The sequence below is a fragment of the Peromyscus leucopus genome, chromosome 7 (assembly GCF_004664715.2).
Source record: "Peromyscus leucopus breed LL Stock chromosome 7, UCI_PerLeu_2.1, whole genome shotgun sequence".
NCBI classification, from domain to species: Eukaryota; Metazoa; Chordata; class Mammalia; order Rodentia; family Cricetidae; genus Peromyscus; species Peromyscus leucopus.
Window position 1 is genome coordinate 91,929,928 of NC_051069.1, and position 16,086 is coordinate 91,946,013.

The 16,086-nt window shown below is 40.0% G+C and overlaps 1 protein-coding gene across 1 annotated transcript in view; it reads left to right on the forward strand.

Moving 5' to 3' along the window:
• The window catches only part of Topbp1 (DNA topoisomerase II binding protein 1), a 53,606-nt gene that overhangs the window by 12,799 nt on the left and 24,721 nt on the right, over positions 1-16,086 (forward strand). Inside the window, 7 exon segments of the mRNA XM_028869920.2 lie at positions 2,327-2,493; positions 4,714-4,877; positions 5,024-5,271; positions 6,927-7,270; positions 8,170-8,342; positions 10,520-10,731; positions 12,955-13,241. Of these exon segments, the coding sequence (XP_028725753.2) occupies positions 2,327-2,493; positions 4,714-4,877; positions 5,024-5,271; positions 6,927-7,270; positions 8,170-8,342; positions 10,520-10,731; positions 12,955-13,241 (1,595 nt within the window).

Below are 16,086 nucleotides of genomic sequence, written 5' to 3' on the forward strand. Positions count from 1 at the left end.
CGCCACCCAGCTCCCAAATAAACACACATACAGGCTTATTCTTTCTTATAAATGCCTGGCCTTAGCTTGACTTGTTTCTTGCCAGGTTTTCTTATCTTTTAAATTATCCCATCTACCCTTTGCCTCTGGGCTTTTACTTTTCTCTATTTCTGTATATCTTTTCTTTCCTTCTTATTCCATGTCTGGCTGGGTGGCTATGTGGTGGGCTCCTGGAGTCCTCCTCTCCTCCTTTTCTCATTCCTTGATCTTGTTTCTCCTATTTATTCTCTTCCCCATCTATCCTTTCTCCTGCCTTGCTATTGGGCGTTCAGCTCTTTATTAAACCAATCAGGTGTTTTAGACAGGCAAAGTAACACAGCTTCACAGAGTTAAAATGCAACATAAAAGAGTGAAACACAACTTTGCATCATTAAGCAAATGTTCCACAGCATAAACAAATGTAACACATCTTAAAATAATATTCCATAACAGGATTGCTTTCTTCTACATCTTAATTCACATGAGAGGAATTAATAACAACAGTGAAGCTACGGGTGGTGGTGGCACACTTTTTTAATTCCAATACTTGGGAGGCAGAGGCAGGCTGATCTCTTGAGTTTGAGGCCAGCTTGATCTACAGAGTAAGTTCCAGGACTGTTACTCAGAGAAGACCTATCTTGAAAAACCAAAAAAAGAAGAGGAGGAGGAGGAGGAGGGAAGAAGAAGAGGAGGAGGAGGAGGAGGAGGAGGAGGAGGAGGAGAAAAAACTACTAGTGAATAAATAGCCTTAGGAGAAATAGGTTTTTCTGTTTGGGTTGGTTGTTTTTCAAGAAAGGGTTTCTCTAGGTGTTGCCCTGGATGTCCTAGAACTCCCTCTATAGACCAGGCTGACCGGACCTTAGAGATCTGCTTGCTTCTGCCTCCTGGGTGCTGGGATTAAAGGAATGTGCAACCATGCCTGGCAAGAAATGGTATTTTGAAAGATTCTGTGTATTAGTATGTGTATGATACGTAAGAGTATGTGCATGCCCGCCACAGCACAGCCTGTGGAGATTAAAGAACATCTGTGGCCAGGCAGTGGTGGTGCATCCCTTTAATCTTAGCACATGGGATGGAGGCAGAGGCAGGCAGATCTTTGTGAGTTCAAGGCCAGCCTGGTCTTCAGAGTGAGTTCCAGGACAGCCAGAGCTGTTACACAGAGAAACCCTGTCTTGCAGGAATAAAACGCACGCACGCACAAAACTGTGTGAAGTTGGCACTCTTTACCTTTATGTGAGTTGGGTTCTGAGGATTGAACTCATGGTATTAGGCTTTCATATGCCAAGTGCTTTATCCCATTGGCTATCTTGAGAGCCCAGGGGACTATTTTTATAACTTTACTGAGTCATGTACTTTTTTAAGTTTTTCAAGATAAGGTTTCTCAGTATCCCTAGCTGTCCGGGTACTCATTCAATATACCAGGCTGGCCTCCAATTCAGAGAACTGCCTGTCTCTGCCTCCTAAGAGCTGGGATTAAAGGCAAATGCCACCATGACCAGCCTATATTTTCTTTATTGATATTCTGTGATGGTTATAGATTATCATTACATAATTCAGGGTGTGTTGTTTGTTTGTTTTGGTTTAGCATGGTAGCACTCCTGTATAAGATTTGGGAGCCTTAAGCAGGAGGATTGCCATGAGTTCCAGGTTGAGAACCATTTTTGTAGATCATAGAAAGATCCTGTCTCAAAAAATGAAACAAAACCAAAAATTTCATGGTATAGCAGGTAAAGTGTTTTGGTGTGAAAACTGGACATTCTCAGTCCCTAGAGCCCAGAAAAGGTGGAAGAAGCGAACCAACTCCACCACCTTGTTCTTTGATCTCCATAGGAGTTCTGTGACAGCCGTGAACCTACACCCACATGCCATACACACAATGATATAGATACAACTCTTTAAATCTTAAAAAAGAAAGGACATCCCCCTTTGTGATGTATCGGTCAATACTAATCTCTCTTTATTTTAGAAATGCCATTTAGCAAAATTGTTAATAATTTTTTTTTCCAAATGCAATAATCTTGGACCTGAAGGGCAGCAACTGCATTTTTATGGGGTATAAGCCATTTTAAAGAAACATTACTTATTTTCACTTTAATAATGAAAGAAACTTAATTTTACTTTTCATACTTTGTCACCAAGATTTCAGTAAAAAAAACCTGAATCTTTGTAATTTGTTCATACTCCTTTGACTGCCTAAATCTTTGTAATTTGTTCATACTCCTTTGACTGTAGGAAAAGATAATTTGTAAGGAAGCATGTAATGACTTGTTTAACCTCATGAATTTATCATTTCTTTTTATATATGTAGGTCGTACTCTGGCAGATGTCAGCCATATATCCAACATAAATGGCAGCTGTGTAAATGAAACAATGTTTGGTTCAACTACTAGCAAACTTGAATGTACACTTGAAAACTTAGAAAATCTGGACATCAGTGTGTTTCAAGCACCTGAGGATTTGCTAGATGGCTGTCGGGTATGTCTATTGTATAACATTCAGTAAATGCTATTAATCTTTGGCCCCGAGTTTAGGGCTAGCTTGGGCTATAGTGAGCTCAGACATGCACACACCCTCAGCCTGACTCTGAAGACCCCTCTTAGTTGGACTTGCTGTATGTAAACAAACTCTCTACTGAATTAGGAGACTGGCACTCACTGTGCTCATACTGTGCCTGTGAGTCTGTGCCTCGGAGCTTCATCTGTTGTACATCAAAGTTCATTTTACTCCTCAACTCTGCTCTGAAATCTGACCAGTTACATTAAAATATTTAACTTGTAGCTATCATTTATTATTTATAATATTAATACCACTAATCATTTCATGTTACATTATGTTATTTGAAATATCACTTAATTCCCATGAATAACTAAAATGGCTATTATCTTGAGGGAAATACGTAGACGATTCAGATCCTTTTTCAGGGCCATGTGGGTGAAGTTCTTGTTGCTAAGCCCAACAACCTGACCTTAGCCCTCATGTGGTGGAAGGAGTGAACCCAATCCCACAAATTACCCTGACATGTGCATGTGGTTTGCCCATGCACACAAGAAATAAATGTAAATTTAAAATATAATAAAATGCTTTCCCAGAGTCCTAGACATGCATTACTGTCACCTTAAAGTCTGCTTTCTTAATTGTGTACAAGGCCTTGGGTTGAGTCCTCAGCAATAGAAGGAAGAAGATTTGATTTATAAATTATTTCTCTGTTTGGTTACTCTTGGGTATTTCAGATGATTTTTAGTGTGTGCATATAAGAGTCGTGATGGAAACATCGTATCTCCTAGACCCACATACTTCATAGAGTGCTATTAGTAGAGTGATTAGGCCATGCATTCATTCTCACAGCAGGCCAAGTTCAATTGTGTTTTGTTAGTAAGGGCCAATTATCCTTCTAAGATTTATCAACTTACCGGTGGGGCAGAAAGGCACTTTGTGTAATTTTTTTTCTCAAGTCTTAGAATATACTAATTCTAATGTGACTTTGAATTTTTCTTTCCATGTAGGAAGCATTTGATTCTTAATTTTTGTTAGGATTTATTCTAGTAGTAGTGATGATTTGGGACATATGGAAATAGAATGTCAGTTTTTGAACTTTTTGAATAATGGAGGTGAAAAATTTATATGTTTAATTGGCTTAAACATACACCTTTATAGTTTAAAATCCCTGTGTGCATATTTCTTCAAAGTATTGTGCTCAGCTCTTTGACTTGCTGTTTTTGTTGAAATCGACTAGATAGAAATTTCAGGAAAGATAAATATTACATTTACAAGAAGTCACCCCTTTAGAACTCGAGAAGCTAGCTGCATGTTAGAAATACCTCTACCACCCACCAAACCTGATGACCTGAATTCCAGTTCTGGGACCCATAAGGTGGAAGAGAACTGAGCCACATATGTTGTATGACACATGTGTGCACGTATACACACACACACACACACACACACACACACAGAGTGAAAATCTTTTAACAAGATGTGCACCAAAATTTAGAAGACGTTGAAGGTTTTTTTTTTTTTTTTTTTTTTTTTTTTTTTTTTTTTTTTTTTTTTGGTAAATTTATTTATTTTGTATACAGTGTTCTGCCTGCATGTTTGCCTGAATGTCAGAAGAGGGCACCAGATCTCATAGATGGTTGTGAGCCACCATGTGGTTGCTAGGAATTGAACTCAGGTCCTCTGGAAGAGCAGTCAATGTTCTTAACTTCTGAGCCATCTCTCCAGCCCGAAGTCTGGTCTTCTAATTCATTTGAGGCTTCAGTCCTCCTTTAGGTTTCTACTGGAAGATACCAGTGCTGTGGGACTATAAACAGATGTTTAAAAATATCAGTTTCAGGCTGAGGAGATGGCTAAGTGGGTCAGTAGTTGCTGTGAAAGCAGAGGGGCTAGATTTTGGATCCCCAGTAAACCATGTAAAAGCTGTGAGTGATGATGTCCAGTACTGTGTGTGTGTGTGTGTGTGTGTGTGTGTGTGTGTGTGTGTGTGTATGTATGTATGTGGGGCGGGGGATAAATAGATCGAGGGGGTTTGCTAGCTGCCAGTATGAGTGTACATGCATTAATTTCAGCATATATTTCACTCCTTAAATATCCCAAAATATGTGTAAAGTGTCTTATTTACACATAGTGGAAATAGATTTCTTGTTAATTTGTTTCTGTTGAATATGTTAATCCAAAGCACATCTTCTTTGTTTGCAGATATACCTCTGTGGTTTTAGTGGCAGAAAGCTAGATAAGCTGAGAAGGCTTATTAACAGTGGCGGTGGAGTTCGATTTAATCAACTTAATGAAGATGTAACTCATGTAATTGTGGGAGATTATGAGGATGACCTGAGGCAGTTTTGGAGCAAATCATCCCACAGGTCCCGTCAGTCTTTAATTCATACCACTTTATTCTGGAATGATTTGGGTTAAGTTTGCATGTCTGTGCAGCTTTGGGAATGCATGGTAAGAGGGATAATGGTATTCCTCACTTAGACCAGAGCTTAACTGTGTGCTCTTTTTGTAGGCCTCACGTAGTGGGAGCAAAGTGGTTGCTGGAGTGTTTTAGCAAGGGATATATACTCCCCGAAGAGCCGTATATCCACACTAACTACCAGCCAGCTGGGATTCCGGTTTCAGATCAGCCTGCACACCAGACAGTTGTCTTAGAAAAGAGCAACACATTCTCTAAGAAAGATTTTGCTCCTAATGAGAAGCTCCAGCAAGCTGATGAGGATCTGCTCGCTCAATATGTAAATAATGACTCCACAGTAGGTAAGAAATAGTTGATTAGTATTTATAGTTAGGAAGCAATGTATACATGTATAATATCTGCCAAGTTTTTTATGAACTTTTTTATTTATTATTTTTTTGGTTTTTCCAGACACAGTTTCTCTGGATAGCCCTGGCTGTCCTGGAACTCACTCTGTAGACCAGGCTGGCCTTGAACTCAGAGATCTACCTATTTTTGCCTCCCAAGTACTGGGATTAAAGTTGTGTGCCAGCACCACCTGGCTTCTATGAACTTATTTATTTTTATTTTTATTTAAAGTTTTAGATTTGTAGCTTTTTCTAATCAAACAAGGCCATCAGGCTCAGAATCATTTAATCATCACTGTCTTGAGCTCTCTCACAGTAGCTCTATGTTTGGTTTGAGTATGAACTTGTTTTTTTTTTTTTTTTTTAAATTGGGGGTGGAGGAACGTGAGCATGCTGGTGCCTTCATAGGTCAGAGATGAGATCCTTGTGGAGCTAGAGTTACGGACATTTGTGTCTACTGTGGATGCTAGGAATAGAACTCAGGTTCTTTGTGAGAGCTGTACATGCTCTTAGGCACTGAGCCATCTCTCTGGCATCTGTGTGTTCATTGTAATCGCATAAGCTTGTAACAAATGCCCTCTGCCTGGGATATGAGAAGTCTGTCATGCTGTCTCAGCATATGGTTTTGTTAATGTGGTAATGTAGATTACCAGCATAGAGTTAGGACTAAACTTTTTCCTTTTTAAAGTGTATTGTGAAATATTTGATATATCAAAAAGAATATTGTGATGAATGGTCACATTGTCTATTTATGAAAGTAGAGCATTACCACTGTGCCAAAAGCCTCCTGTGAAATCCATCTTGGTTTCTTTATAATTTGTGTTATGTGTGGGTGTCTAGATATACATGATATATATCTCTATATATATGATTCTTTGATTTTGTATCTAGGTTATTTACTTGTTTATTTATTGTAATGCTAAGGTGTGACCCAGACATAGGCTCCATCATTGAGCTGTTACCCTCTTTATTTTTAGTTTTAAGGCCTAATCTGGCCTTGGACATCCTCCACAGGGCACATAGGCCTATGAGCAGTTGATGTTACAGACCTTGTTCCACTAGGACCAACTGTATCTAGTTCAAGTTACATAAAGTATATATACTTTAATTCTCTGTTACCCCTGTAACATATACAGTTTCTAGTTCTTAGAGAATCATAAATTTTTAATTGCGGGAAACAAAGATTTTGATTATTTTCCTAATTTTATTCAGTGGCACTCACCTTTATTTCCAGCATTCTGGAGGCAGAGGCAGTAGGATCTTAAGGCCAGCATAGCAAGCTCCAGGACAGCCAGGACTAGATAGAGAGACCCTGTCTTGAAAAAACAAACAAACAAAAAACCCAACTACTAAAAAGACATGTTTATTAGAACATCGTAATTTTCAGGTCAAAATTGGGTTTCTGCTCTAGTTTCATACTTAGAACAGACATGACAGTTGTGTTTTTAATTGAAGAGGCTGTTACTTGTAATATTCGTCCTTGAACTCATGGAGATCCATCTGCTTCTGTTTCCCAGTGTCGGGATCAAAGCTGTGCATTACCACACTGTAGAAATAAACTCTTAAGTCTAGTAATTGTCAAATAGAGACCCTGCCTTTTTCTTTTCCAGTTGAAGCTATAGAGCCTGAAGTTGGGCCTTACAGTGATTCTACTCAAGTTGAGCCCTGTGATGACTCCACTCACATTTCTGTGCAAGCGGAAGACCAGTCTTCAGTCAGCCATTGCCTCCTTGATGGCTCTGCAGTTCCTGAGGAAGGCTTATTTAGCCAAAAGAGCTTCTTGGTTTTGGGTTTTAGTATTGAAAATGAACGTAACATTTTAAACATCATAAGAGAACATGCTGGAAAGATTGTGTCCCTTCCCAGCAGAATTGTTGCTGACTATGCTGTGGTTCCGCTGCTGGGGTGTGAAGTAGAAGCAGCTGTGGGAGACGTTGTTACAAACACATGGCTGGTAAGAAACATTGACAGTCAAAATCCAAGACTGAAGGAGTTTTGGCTGTGTACTTTTGAAACAATTCAGTTTGCCTAGCAAGATGGCCCAGTGGGTAAAGGCACTTGGCTATGGAACCCTGGCAACCCAAGTTTGCCCCAGAACCCATGCTGGAAGGAGAGAACTTGGAAAAGTCATCCTCTGGCTTCTCTGCATACACTCTTGTCTCCTTCCTTCTCACGTGTCCTTTCACATGTACCTTTGTTCACTTTGTCGTGCGTGTATTTGCATGCACATACAATAATTTAAAAAAATGTAAAACTCTTCAGCTTCTTGGTCCTCATCCTGTAACTCCAGCTCTGGTGATCTGACACTTCCTTCTGACCTCCACAGGCCCTGCCCTCACATGCACAAACACACACTCTCACACATACATACACACATTAAAAATAAAATACCTTTTAAAGAATTTAAACGTCTGTTCTTGGTCCTGACACTGACATACGGAAGCTGCTGTCACAGGGCTGTGTCAGCAGCACTCGTTGTCAGGAGGTCTGTGTAGCCTGCCTCACCTCGCACTGTTGATCCTTCCTCACAGCCGGTGCACAGCGTGCACTTTTCAAAAAATGTCTCAAGAGTGAAGAGAAAATGTTAAACTAAAATACTGATAGAGGTGAAATACAAAGTAACTTCCAATTGCTATAGCAATCCATCTTACTGATTTAATATGCAAATATAAAGATCTAATGTCTACGTATCTCTTTGACTGTCATTTGGAATGTGCTGAGAACGAACATGCTGAAGAGTGTTAATGTGAAATTCCTTTTTCTTAAAACAACAATTGCTAGGATTGTAACTTGAGCCTGTCTTAACCACTTATTTCTTACTTACAGTAGCTTTCTTACTTTTGTTTTCCAAAGGTTACGTGTATAGAGTACCAGACACTAGTTGATCCCAAGTCGAATCCCCTCTTCACACCAGTGTCGGTAATGTCGGGAATGACTCCTTTAAAGGACTGTGTGATTTCTTTCAGTCAGTGTGTTGGAGCAGAAAGAGATTCCTTGGTATTCTTAGCAAGTCACCTTGGAGCAAGGTATGTAATATTTTTCAGTCTGTCTGTTACACACACACACACACACACACACACACACACACACACACACACACACACACACACACACACACACACACACACACACACGGTGTTATGCATCAACTGAGGGCTTTGCGCATGCTAAGCAGGGGCTCTACTACAGCATTCCCAACCACATCATGTTTTATTTATTTATTTTTTTTGACTTAATGGAAAGTATTGTAATTACATTTGGCCGGGTTTTTATTTCTTGTGTGGTTGATGAGTAGATATTGTGTCTATAATGGCTCTGGGAAGCAGAGGGATGTATACTGCTAGATGGATGTCTGGCAAACTTTAAGGCTGTAGGCATTGATTGATTTTTTTCCTTGGCTTAGTCACCATGAAAGGGAATGATTAATAGTGATATGTGGGCTGTTACTGAATTGTGCTTGTCTAAGCATTGTGCCTTTCAATGTGCTGTAAGGATATTTCCTCTTTCTTCTACCTCTTCTTCCTCCTCTTCCTCCTTTCTTCTTTTAATATGCATCCATTGCTTCTCTTCTTTTCAACCAGAAATGCAAATGGAGCACGTTGCAAGGAATGCAAGGAACACTTTGGAAATAAAGGAATTAAAAAGTTACCTGCAAAATCCTTCAGTAGCTCAACCTCCCTAATTGGTCATTACATAGTAGCATTTGAAAAAAAGTAGAAATCAGGTATATCAATACATATCAATTAACCAACTTCATATTTAATGGGAAATACTTTTAAATTAAGAACATAAAGAGCATATTCCTTCAGATAGCATACTCAACATTCTGGGAGGAAATGATGGCCAAAGGTAGAAGTAAAGACAAAAAGGAGGTCACGGGTTTGACTTCAGGACAAAAGGCATTAAACAAGAAAAAGAAGAGTTCCTGTATGTAAAGAGTGCGCCCATGGAAGGTAAAATGTCAGTATACCTAGTAGAGCATCTGTGTCTTCCTAGGACGGTGGTTCTCAACCTTCCTAATGCCGCAACCTTTTACTACAGTTCCTCATGTTGTGGTGATTCCAAACTAAAATTATTTTCGTTGCTACTTCATAATTGTAGTTTTGCTGATTGGTGTGAATTGTAAATATTTTTGAAGATAGAGGTGTGTCAATGGGGTCATGACCCACAGGTTGAGAACCACTGTCCTAGGAGCCCAACGGAGAGGAGTCAATAGACATTGGAGGCTTGGAATACTACCACCCACATTTAGGGTGGGTCTTTCAATCTCTCCTAACCTCCTGGAAACTCTCTCATTCTCAGAGACATGCTCTGATGTTTGTCGATGGTGATTCGAGATCACTTCAAGTTGATAATCAAGATTAGCTATCACCATAGCACATGGGTTGGTGTGTTAATGTTAAATAGGAGCCTGAAAACTATTGGAAATAGTCAAACAGTATTGGAAGACAGGAAATCGGCCTTAAGACCCAGAATCAGGAAAGACTGATGGTTTCAGTTTCAAGAGCTGGGGTGGGCTCAGTTTCTGCTTGTATTCCCTTGATGCTCTTCACTCTTGACTAAGTCACTTAGTTTCCTTTTCCACTTGCCTGCAAAACACTGAGATTTACAAAAAGTGAGATAATGATTCAGATGATGTGTGAAAATGCTTTGGGAAGTTATAATGAGTAAAAAGATAGGTATTTATACCATTACTGCGCTCCTAAAATTGTTCCATACTCCTTTTGGTAGGAAGGTATAGATGGTGTTCAGTATATGTGCTGCTCTCTTGGAGAGGATCCATGTTCCCTTCCCAGCACCCATGCTGAGCTGCTTGCTCTGAGTTACCCTGTGACTCTACTTCCAGGTGACCTGATGTCTTCTGGATTCCACAGGCACTTGCACACATATATGTACATGCACACATATGCACATGCACACATGCATAATAAAAAATCTGTTTAAAAAATCTATCACCTTTTCATTAGTATATGTTTTCTTTGGGGGGTGGTTTCAAGACAAGGTTTCTCTGTATAGACCAGGCTGGACTTGATTGAACTCAGAGATCCCCCTGCATCTGCCTCCCTCCGGGATTAAAGGCATGTGCCACCACAGCTTGGAATATGTTTTCTTGAAGTTAACTAATCCCGCTATTATAAAAGAAACTTTGTTCTTAGGCTAATTTATTTGTGATCATTTGCTTTCCTTTCCATGTAAATTTTAGTGTTCAAGAATTCTTTGTTCGAAAATCCAGCGCAAAGAAAGGCATGCTCGCCAGTACACATCTTATAGTGAAAGAACCGATTGGTTCTAAATACGAAGCTGCAAAGAAGTGGAGTTTGCCGGCAGTCACTATTTCATGGCTCTTAGAAACTGCTAGAATGGGGAAGAGAGCGGATGAAAGCCATTTTCTGGTTGACAGTGCACCTAAACAAGGTTAGAACTCTTTGTTTTTATGTCTTTTACAACTTGATGGTTTCTGAAATAGGAGTGTTCCAAGACTTGCTTTGAAAAGTTCTTTTGTCTCTGCTGTGAGACCTGTGAGTCTTTGTTGTGTGTTTGTTATTGATGGCCAGATGGATGTGTGCTCTTAGCACAGATGCTTAGTGTGCACTGTATCCTGTGCTGTTCCTATGATCTGAAAGCTAGTAAAGGACACACCCAGGGTTTCAGTGTTGAAGTAGAAAGATGTGAGCATCTATCTTACTTAGTCTTGATAAGTTTCTGCCATGGCTCACACTAGCATGGTGTGTAGCTAATGTATTCTTACTGCTTATCTGGGCTTTTGTGTGTTCCCTCAACATGACTTAATACTTGCCTACTATCTTACTTTTCTGTTGCTGTAATAAGATACCATGACCAAAAGCAGCTTGGGGAGGAAAGCATTCATTTCATTTTACAACTTGTAGTCCATCATCTAGGGAAGTCGGGGCAGGAACCTGAAGGCAGAAACTGATGGGGAGACCATGGAGGAGTGCTGCTTACTGGCTTACTCCTCGTGGCTTGCTCAGCCTATTTTCTTATATCATCCAGGGACCATCTGCCCAGGGATGGTACCACCCACAGTGAACTGGGCCCTCCTACATCAGTCATCAATCAAGAAAGCACACCACAGGCCTCCCAGGCTTTATGTCTAGTTGACATAAAACCAGCCAACACAGCTAGCTTCCTTTTACCTTTAGCTAGACTGCTCGTTCTCTGGGAGAGACAGACGCCTTCTTTGACTCCGCAGTTTCGGTCCTGTCTCATTTTTGCACTTTTTTTTCCTTCGACTCCTTGCCTGGAGAAACTGGTTTGCTTTCCTTCCTCCTCCAAACTGTAAACTCTGTAAAGTCTTGTGAATTCTTTATTTTTATTGTCTAGTAATGGGCCTAGCATGGAGTAGCCAAAAGTGTTTTGCTAAAGTTGAGTAAAGGTAGAATTAGAGGTGGGAGGGTCCAAGTAGCTTCTAAGTGGTAGTGTTGCTAGGCAGACTGCAGAGGCCAGTCACCATCCTGGGAACCCTCCGAGCTGTCACCTACTCACCTAGACAGACCAGACCTGCTTGATTGCCACAAGGATGGGAATTTTCTCCTTACTGTGTCTTTCTTGACTGGTGGATAAACTTTTGTTTGTTTGTTTTTTGTTTTTGTGAGTGGGTTTATAATTATCTGTTTCAGTTAATGTGTGTGTGTGTGTGTGTGTGTGTGTACAATTCAATACATATATTACATTCATGTACACATGTATTTATGTGTGTGTGTTTATTTGTATTTGTGTATGTGATATTTGTATGTGCATATCTGTGTGATCAGAGGTCAACATCGTGTGTCTTCCTCCATCATACTCCACCTTGGTTTTAGAGACAGGTTCTCTCACTGAACTTGGAGCTCACTGATGAGGTGAGCTTCAAGGATCTGCCTGCCCCCACCACCAGTACTGCAGTTACAGGTGCACACCACTGCACCCAGCTTTCATGTGGTGCTGGGGACCTGAACTCAGGTCTTTGTTCTTGCAAAGTATACACTTTATTCACTGAGCCACCTGTTCAGTCCTCAGCATATATTTTAATATCATCTGGAAGCTGGGATTTGTAGTGCCCATCTGAAGCCCAGCACTTGTGAGGCAGAGGCAGGAGGGTCACTTAGCAGTATGTCCAACCTGTGGCCTGTGCTCTGCAGTCATACAAAGATGGCTTCAAGTGCAGCCCAACACACAAAAAATAACTGGGTGTTTGGTTGGTTGGTTTGCTTTCATTTGGTTTCTTAAGACAGGCTTTCTCTATGTAACAGCTCTGGCTGTCCTGGAACTTGCTTTGTTGACCAGGCTGGCTTCGAACTCACAGAGATCTGCTTGCCTCTGCCTCCAAGTCCCGGCTGTTTTTTGTTTGTTTGTTGGTTGGTTTCTTAACTCTGGTTGTTGGGTTCTCTTTGAAGATGACAATGTTTTATGGCAGTGTCAATGGGTTAGGCACACCTGCAAAAGTATATGAGACTTGTCTCAAAAATAAGTTCATCCGGTTTGCTTCTTGGAAAGTAGGAGTATAACTTTATGGTGTAAAGTATACTGAGACAATATGTGGAACCTAACAAAATATCAAAGTGTCATTTTGCCTCATTTGAAAGAAAAAGCTGATATTAGTGGTTTGTTTGTTTGTTTGTTTTCATTTTCAATCTATAGAACAAGTATTAGAAACTAAGCTACCAAATGTAATGAATCCAAATCCAGACTCTCCAGGACATCCCGACACACATCTAGAAATGCACAGAAAAATGGCTGTTACACCTTTGGACATGAACCGCTTTCAGAGTAAAGCTTTCCAGGCTGTTATATCTCAGCACTGTAAGCAGGACTCAGTCTCTTCGGCACTTAAGAAGCCGCTTAAGAAGGAACCCTCCTTACACCTGGACACACCATCAAAGTTTCTGTCTAAGGACAAACTTTTCAAGCCATCTTTTGATGTGACGGTAAGGCTTGAAGGGAATGGTACCAGTGCTAATGGTTTTACGGTTTATAAAGGTAGAGCCTCACGTTGTGCATCACCACCAAATTTGTAAAGTTTGTAAATTGTAATGTAAAGTCTTCCAAGGATGTTGATAAATAAGTGCTCAGAGCTGAGATAATAGCTGTGTCTACATATAATGTGGAGTTAGGGCCCTGGGTTCAAGTCCCAGATTGCTACATGAACACAGCTCTAGGTAGATCATTTAACCTCTCTGAGCATCACTTTGAAATGAAATAGTACAATGAAATGGTTTTGTAAGCTTTGAAATAGAGAACGTGTTGCTGCCTTTCTGAGGTACAAGTTAAATGTACCTTGGGCTGGCTTTCTGAAAGTCCCTCATGTCACCTTAACTTTCCAGTCCTTCCTCTTAGAGGAGATAGGTGGTGTTTCTGTCTGTTCTGAACAGTGTGGTCTGTCACCTTTGGAAATTTATCCACAAATCAAAGGCTAAAAAAACATTTTCAAATAGTCTCCTTTCAAACCCCCAAGACATTCTTTTTCTACCTTTCATTTGGGAGCTTTTGCCTTCTGAGTAGCTATTGAAGTCATTGACTATGGTTTCTATATCCTTGAACCCATTTGCCTGTTGATAGTTTGCTTATAGAATATTAGGAAATAGTATGTTAGCTGGGCCTGGTAGTACTGCCTATAATTCCAGTTCCTTGGAAGCCAAGGAGGAGGATCATAAGTTCAAGACTTTTCTAGGTTACATACTGAGTTCAAGGTCTGCCTCAGAAAGTACTTTTGTTTTTGTTTGTTTGTTTTTAAAAGAGCGGTGTAGAGGTAGATCCGTAATAGAATAGTGGTCTGGCAGACATGAGAGGACGCTGGGTTCTAGCCACAAAGAAACCAAGTACATTTTAGGTATTTTTATTACTATGTTTAGTAGCAGATGATTCATCTTCCAAAAATAAATATTAATTGATACCAGGACAGTTTTACCAGGTTAATGTATACCTTTAATCTTACTAATTCTGGTGGTTCTTAAGACAAAATGGTTTCTTTAGAGTCCTATGGTTTTGCATGAAATCCCTTTCAAAATTCTGTGATTAGTGCTCTGCCCCGTGAGCCTTAAGCAGAGGAAAACCACTATCCTGGTGCTGTGACTTCTGGAGCCAGGCTGACCCTGCTTTGTGCTGCCTTGTGACAGCATGTGAACTCTGAGCTTCACCATTCCTTTCCTGAGATCATGTTAAGTCATGAAATGAGTCCAGACAACTTTTTCTCTTTATTTTTTAGTTTTGCAAGACAGGTTTTCTCTGTGTAGCCTTGGCTGTTCTGGAACTCGCTCTGAGACCAAGCTGGCCTTAAAGTCAGAGATCCACCTGGCTCTGCCTCCCAAGTGCTGAGATTAAAGGCATGCACCACCACTACCTGGTTCAGACAACTTAAGTGCACAGTTCACAGCCCCCTTAAATAGTAAATAAAGAAAAACAATACTCTGCTAAATGAAATAGTGTACTGACACTATTTCAGTATTATAGTAGTTGGGAAGCCATTGTCCATGTTTAGATAGAGTTGCTAATACTGTGTACCCTTCCTGATGCCCCTTCTTAATATTTCTAATTCATGAAAGTAGCTCCCCTCTCTATAACTTCTCACAGTTAGTTGTGTTATGCTTGTTTCTGGCTTTTACATAGGTAGTGTTATAAAGCCTGTGTTTTGTCTGTTTGTTTAGATTTTTTTTATTGTGTATACAGTGTTCTGCCTGCAGTGTATGCTTGCAGGCCAGAAAAGGTTATCAGATGTCATTACAGATGGTTGTGAGCCACCATGTGGTCGCTGGGAATTGAACTCAGGAACTCTAGAAGAGCAGCCAGTGCTCTTAACCTCTGAGCCATCTCTCCAGCCCGCAGTCAGTTTTGTTTTTTGTTTTTTGCATCTGTTTAGTTGGATTTGTTTAGCCTCTATTGTGTAGATTTGCCCATGTTTTACTTAATTGTAATTAATTGGCTTATCAGAAGATGGCATTTTATCTAAGGTGTAGTGTTTGATAGATATCTAATATAAAAGATCAACTTCTTGATAACTTAAACCCTTTGTATCCTTTTCTAATAGATGTTTATTTACCTGTCCTATATATTAAGCGAGGTTTGCAAGATTCTTGTGTTGGTAATTCTTTTTCTTTGGAAATCTCACATGGTTTTTGTTTTTAGTAAGTAGTTGCTATGTTAGTGGGCACACTGACATGCATGACTTGCAGTAGTCAAAATGTAGACTGTGGCTTTTGATATTACAAACTGCCCTATCCTGTTTAATGCTTTTTGGCTTGAGGGCTGTCTGCTCTGGTTCCTAGGAGTTTAATCTCTGCTGTCTTATCGCTAAGATCTGTCATATATTATTTGGTAATTAGTTTATACTTGCATTATATGTATCTATATTATGTGTTTGCTTGATATCCTCTTTTTTTAGGTATTAAGACAGTTTTACTATATAGACAGCTCTGGCTGCCTTGATATATAGAACCACACTGGTCTTGAACTTGGGGTGCTCCTCCTGCATCTGCATCCTGAGTGGCATTAACACAGTAGTATATACCTGGCTGTGTTAATACTGTCAGTGTGTTCTTATTCCCCTTCTTATTTATTTATTTATTTATTTATTTATTTATTTATTTATTTATTTAGGTTTTTCGAGACAGGGTTTCGCTGTGTAGCTTTGCGCCTTTCCTGGGACTCACTTGGTAGCCCAGGCTGGCTCACAAGAGATCCACCTGGCTCTGCCTCCCGAGTGCTGGGATTAAAGGTGTGCGCCACCACTGCCCGTCTTATTCCCCTTCTTAATCTTTTGTTGTTGGTTAGTTTTAA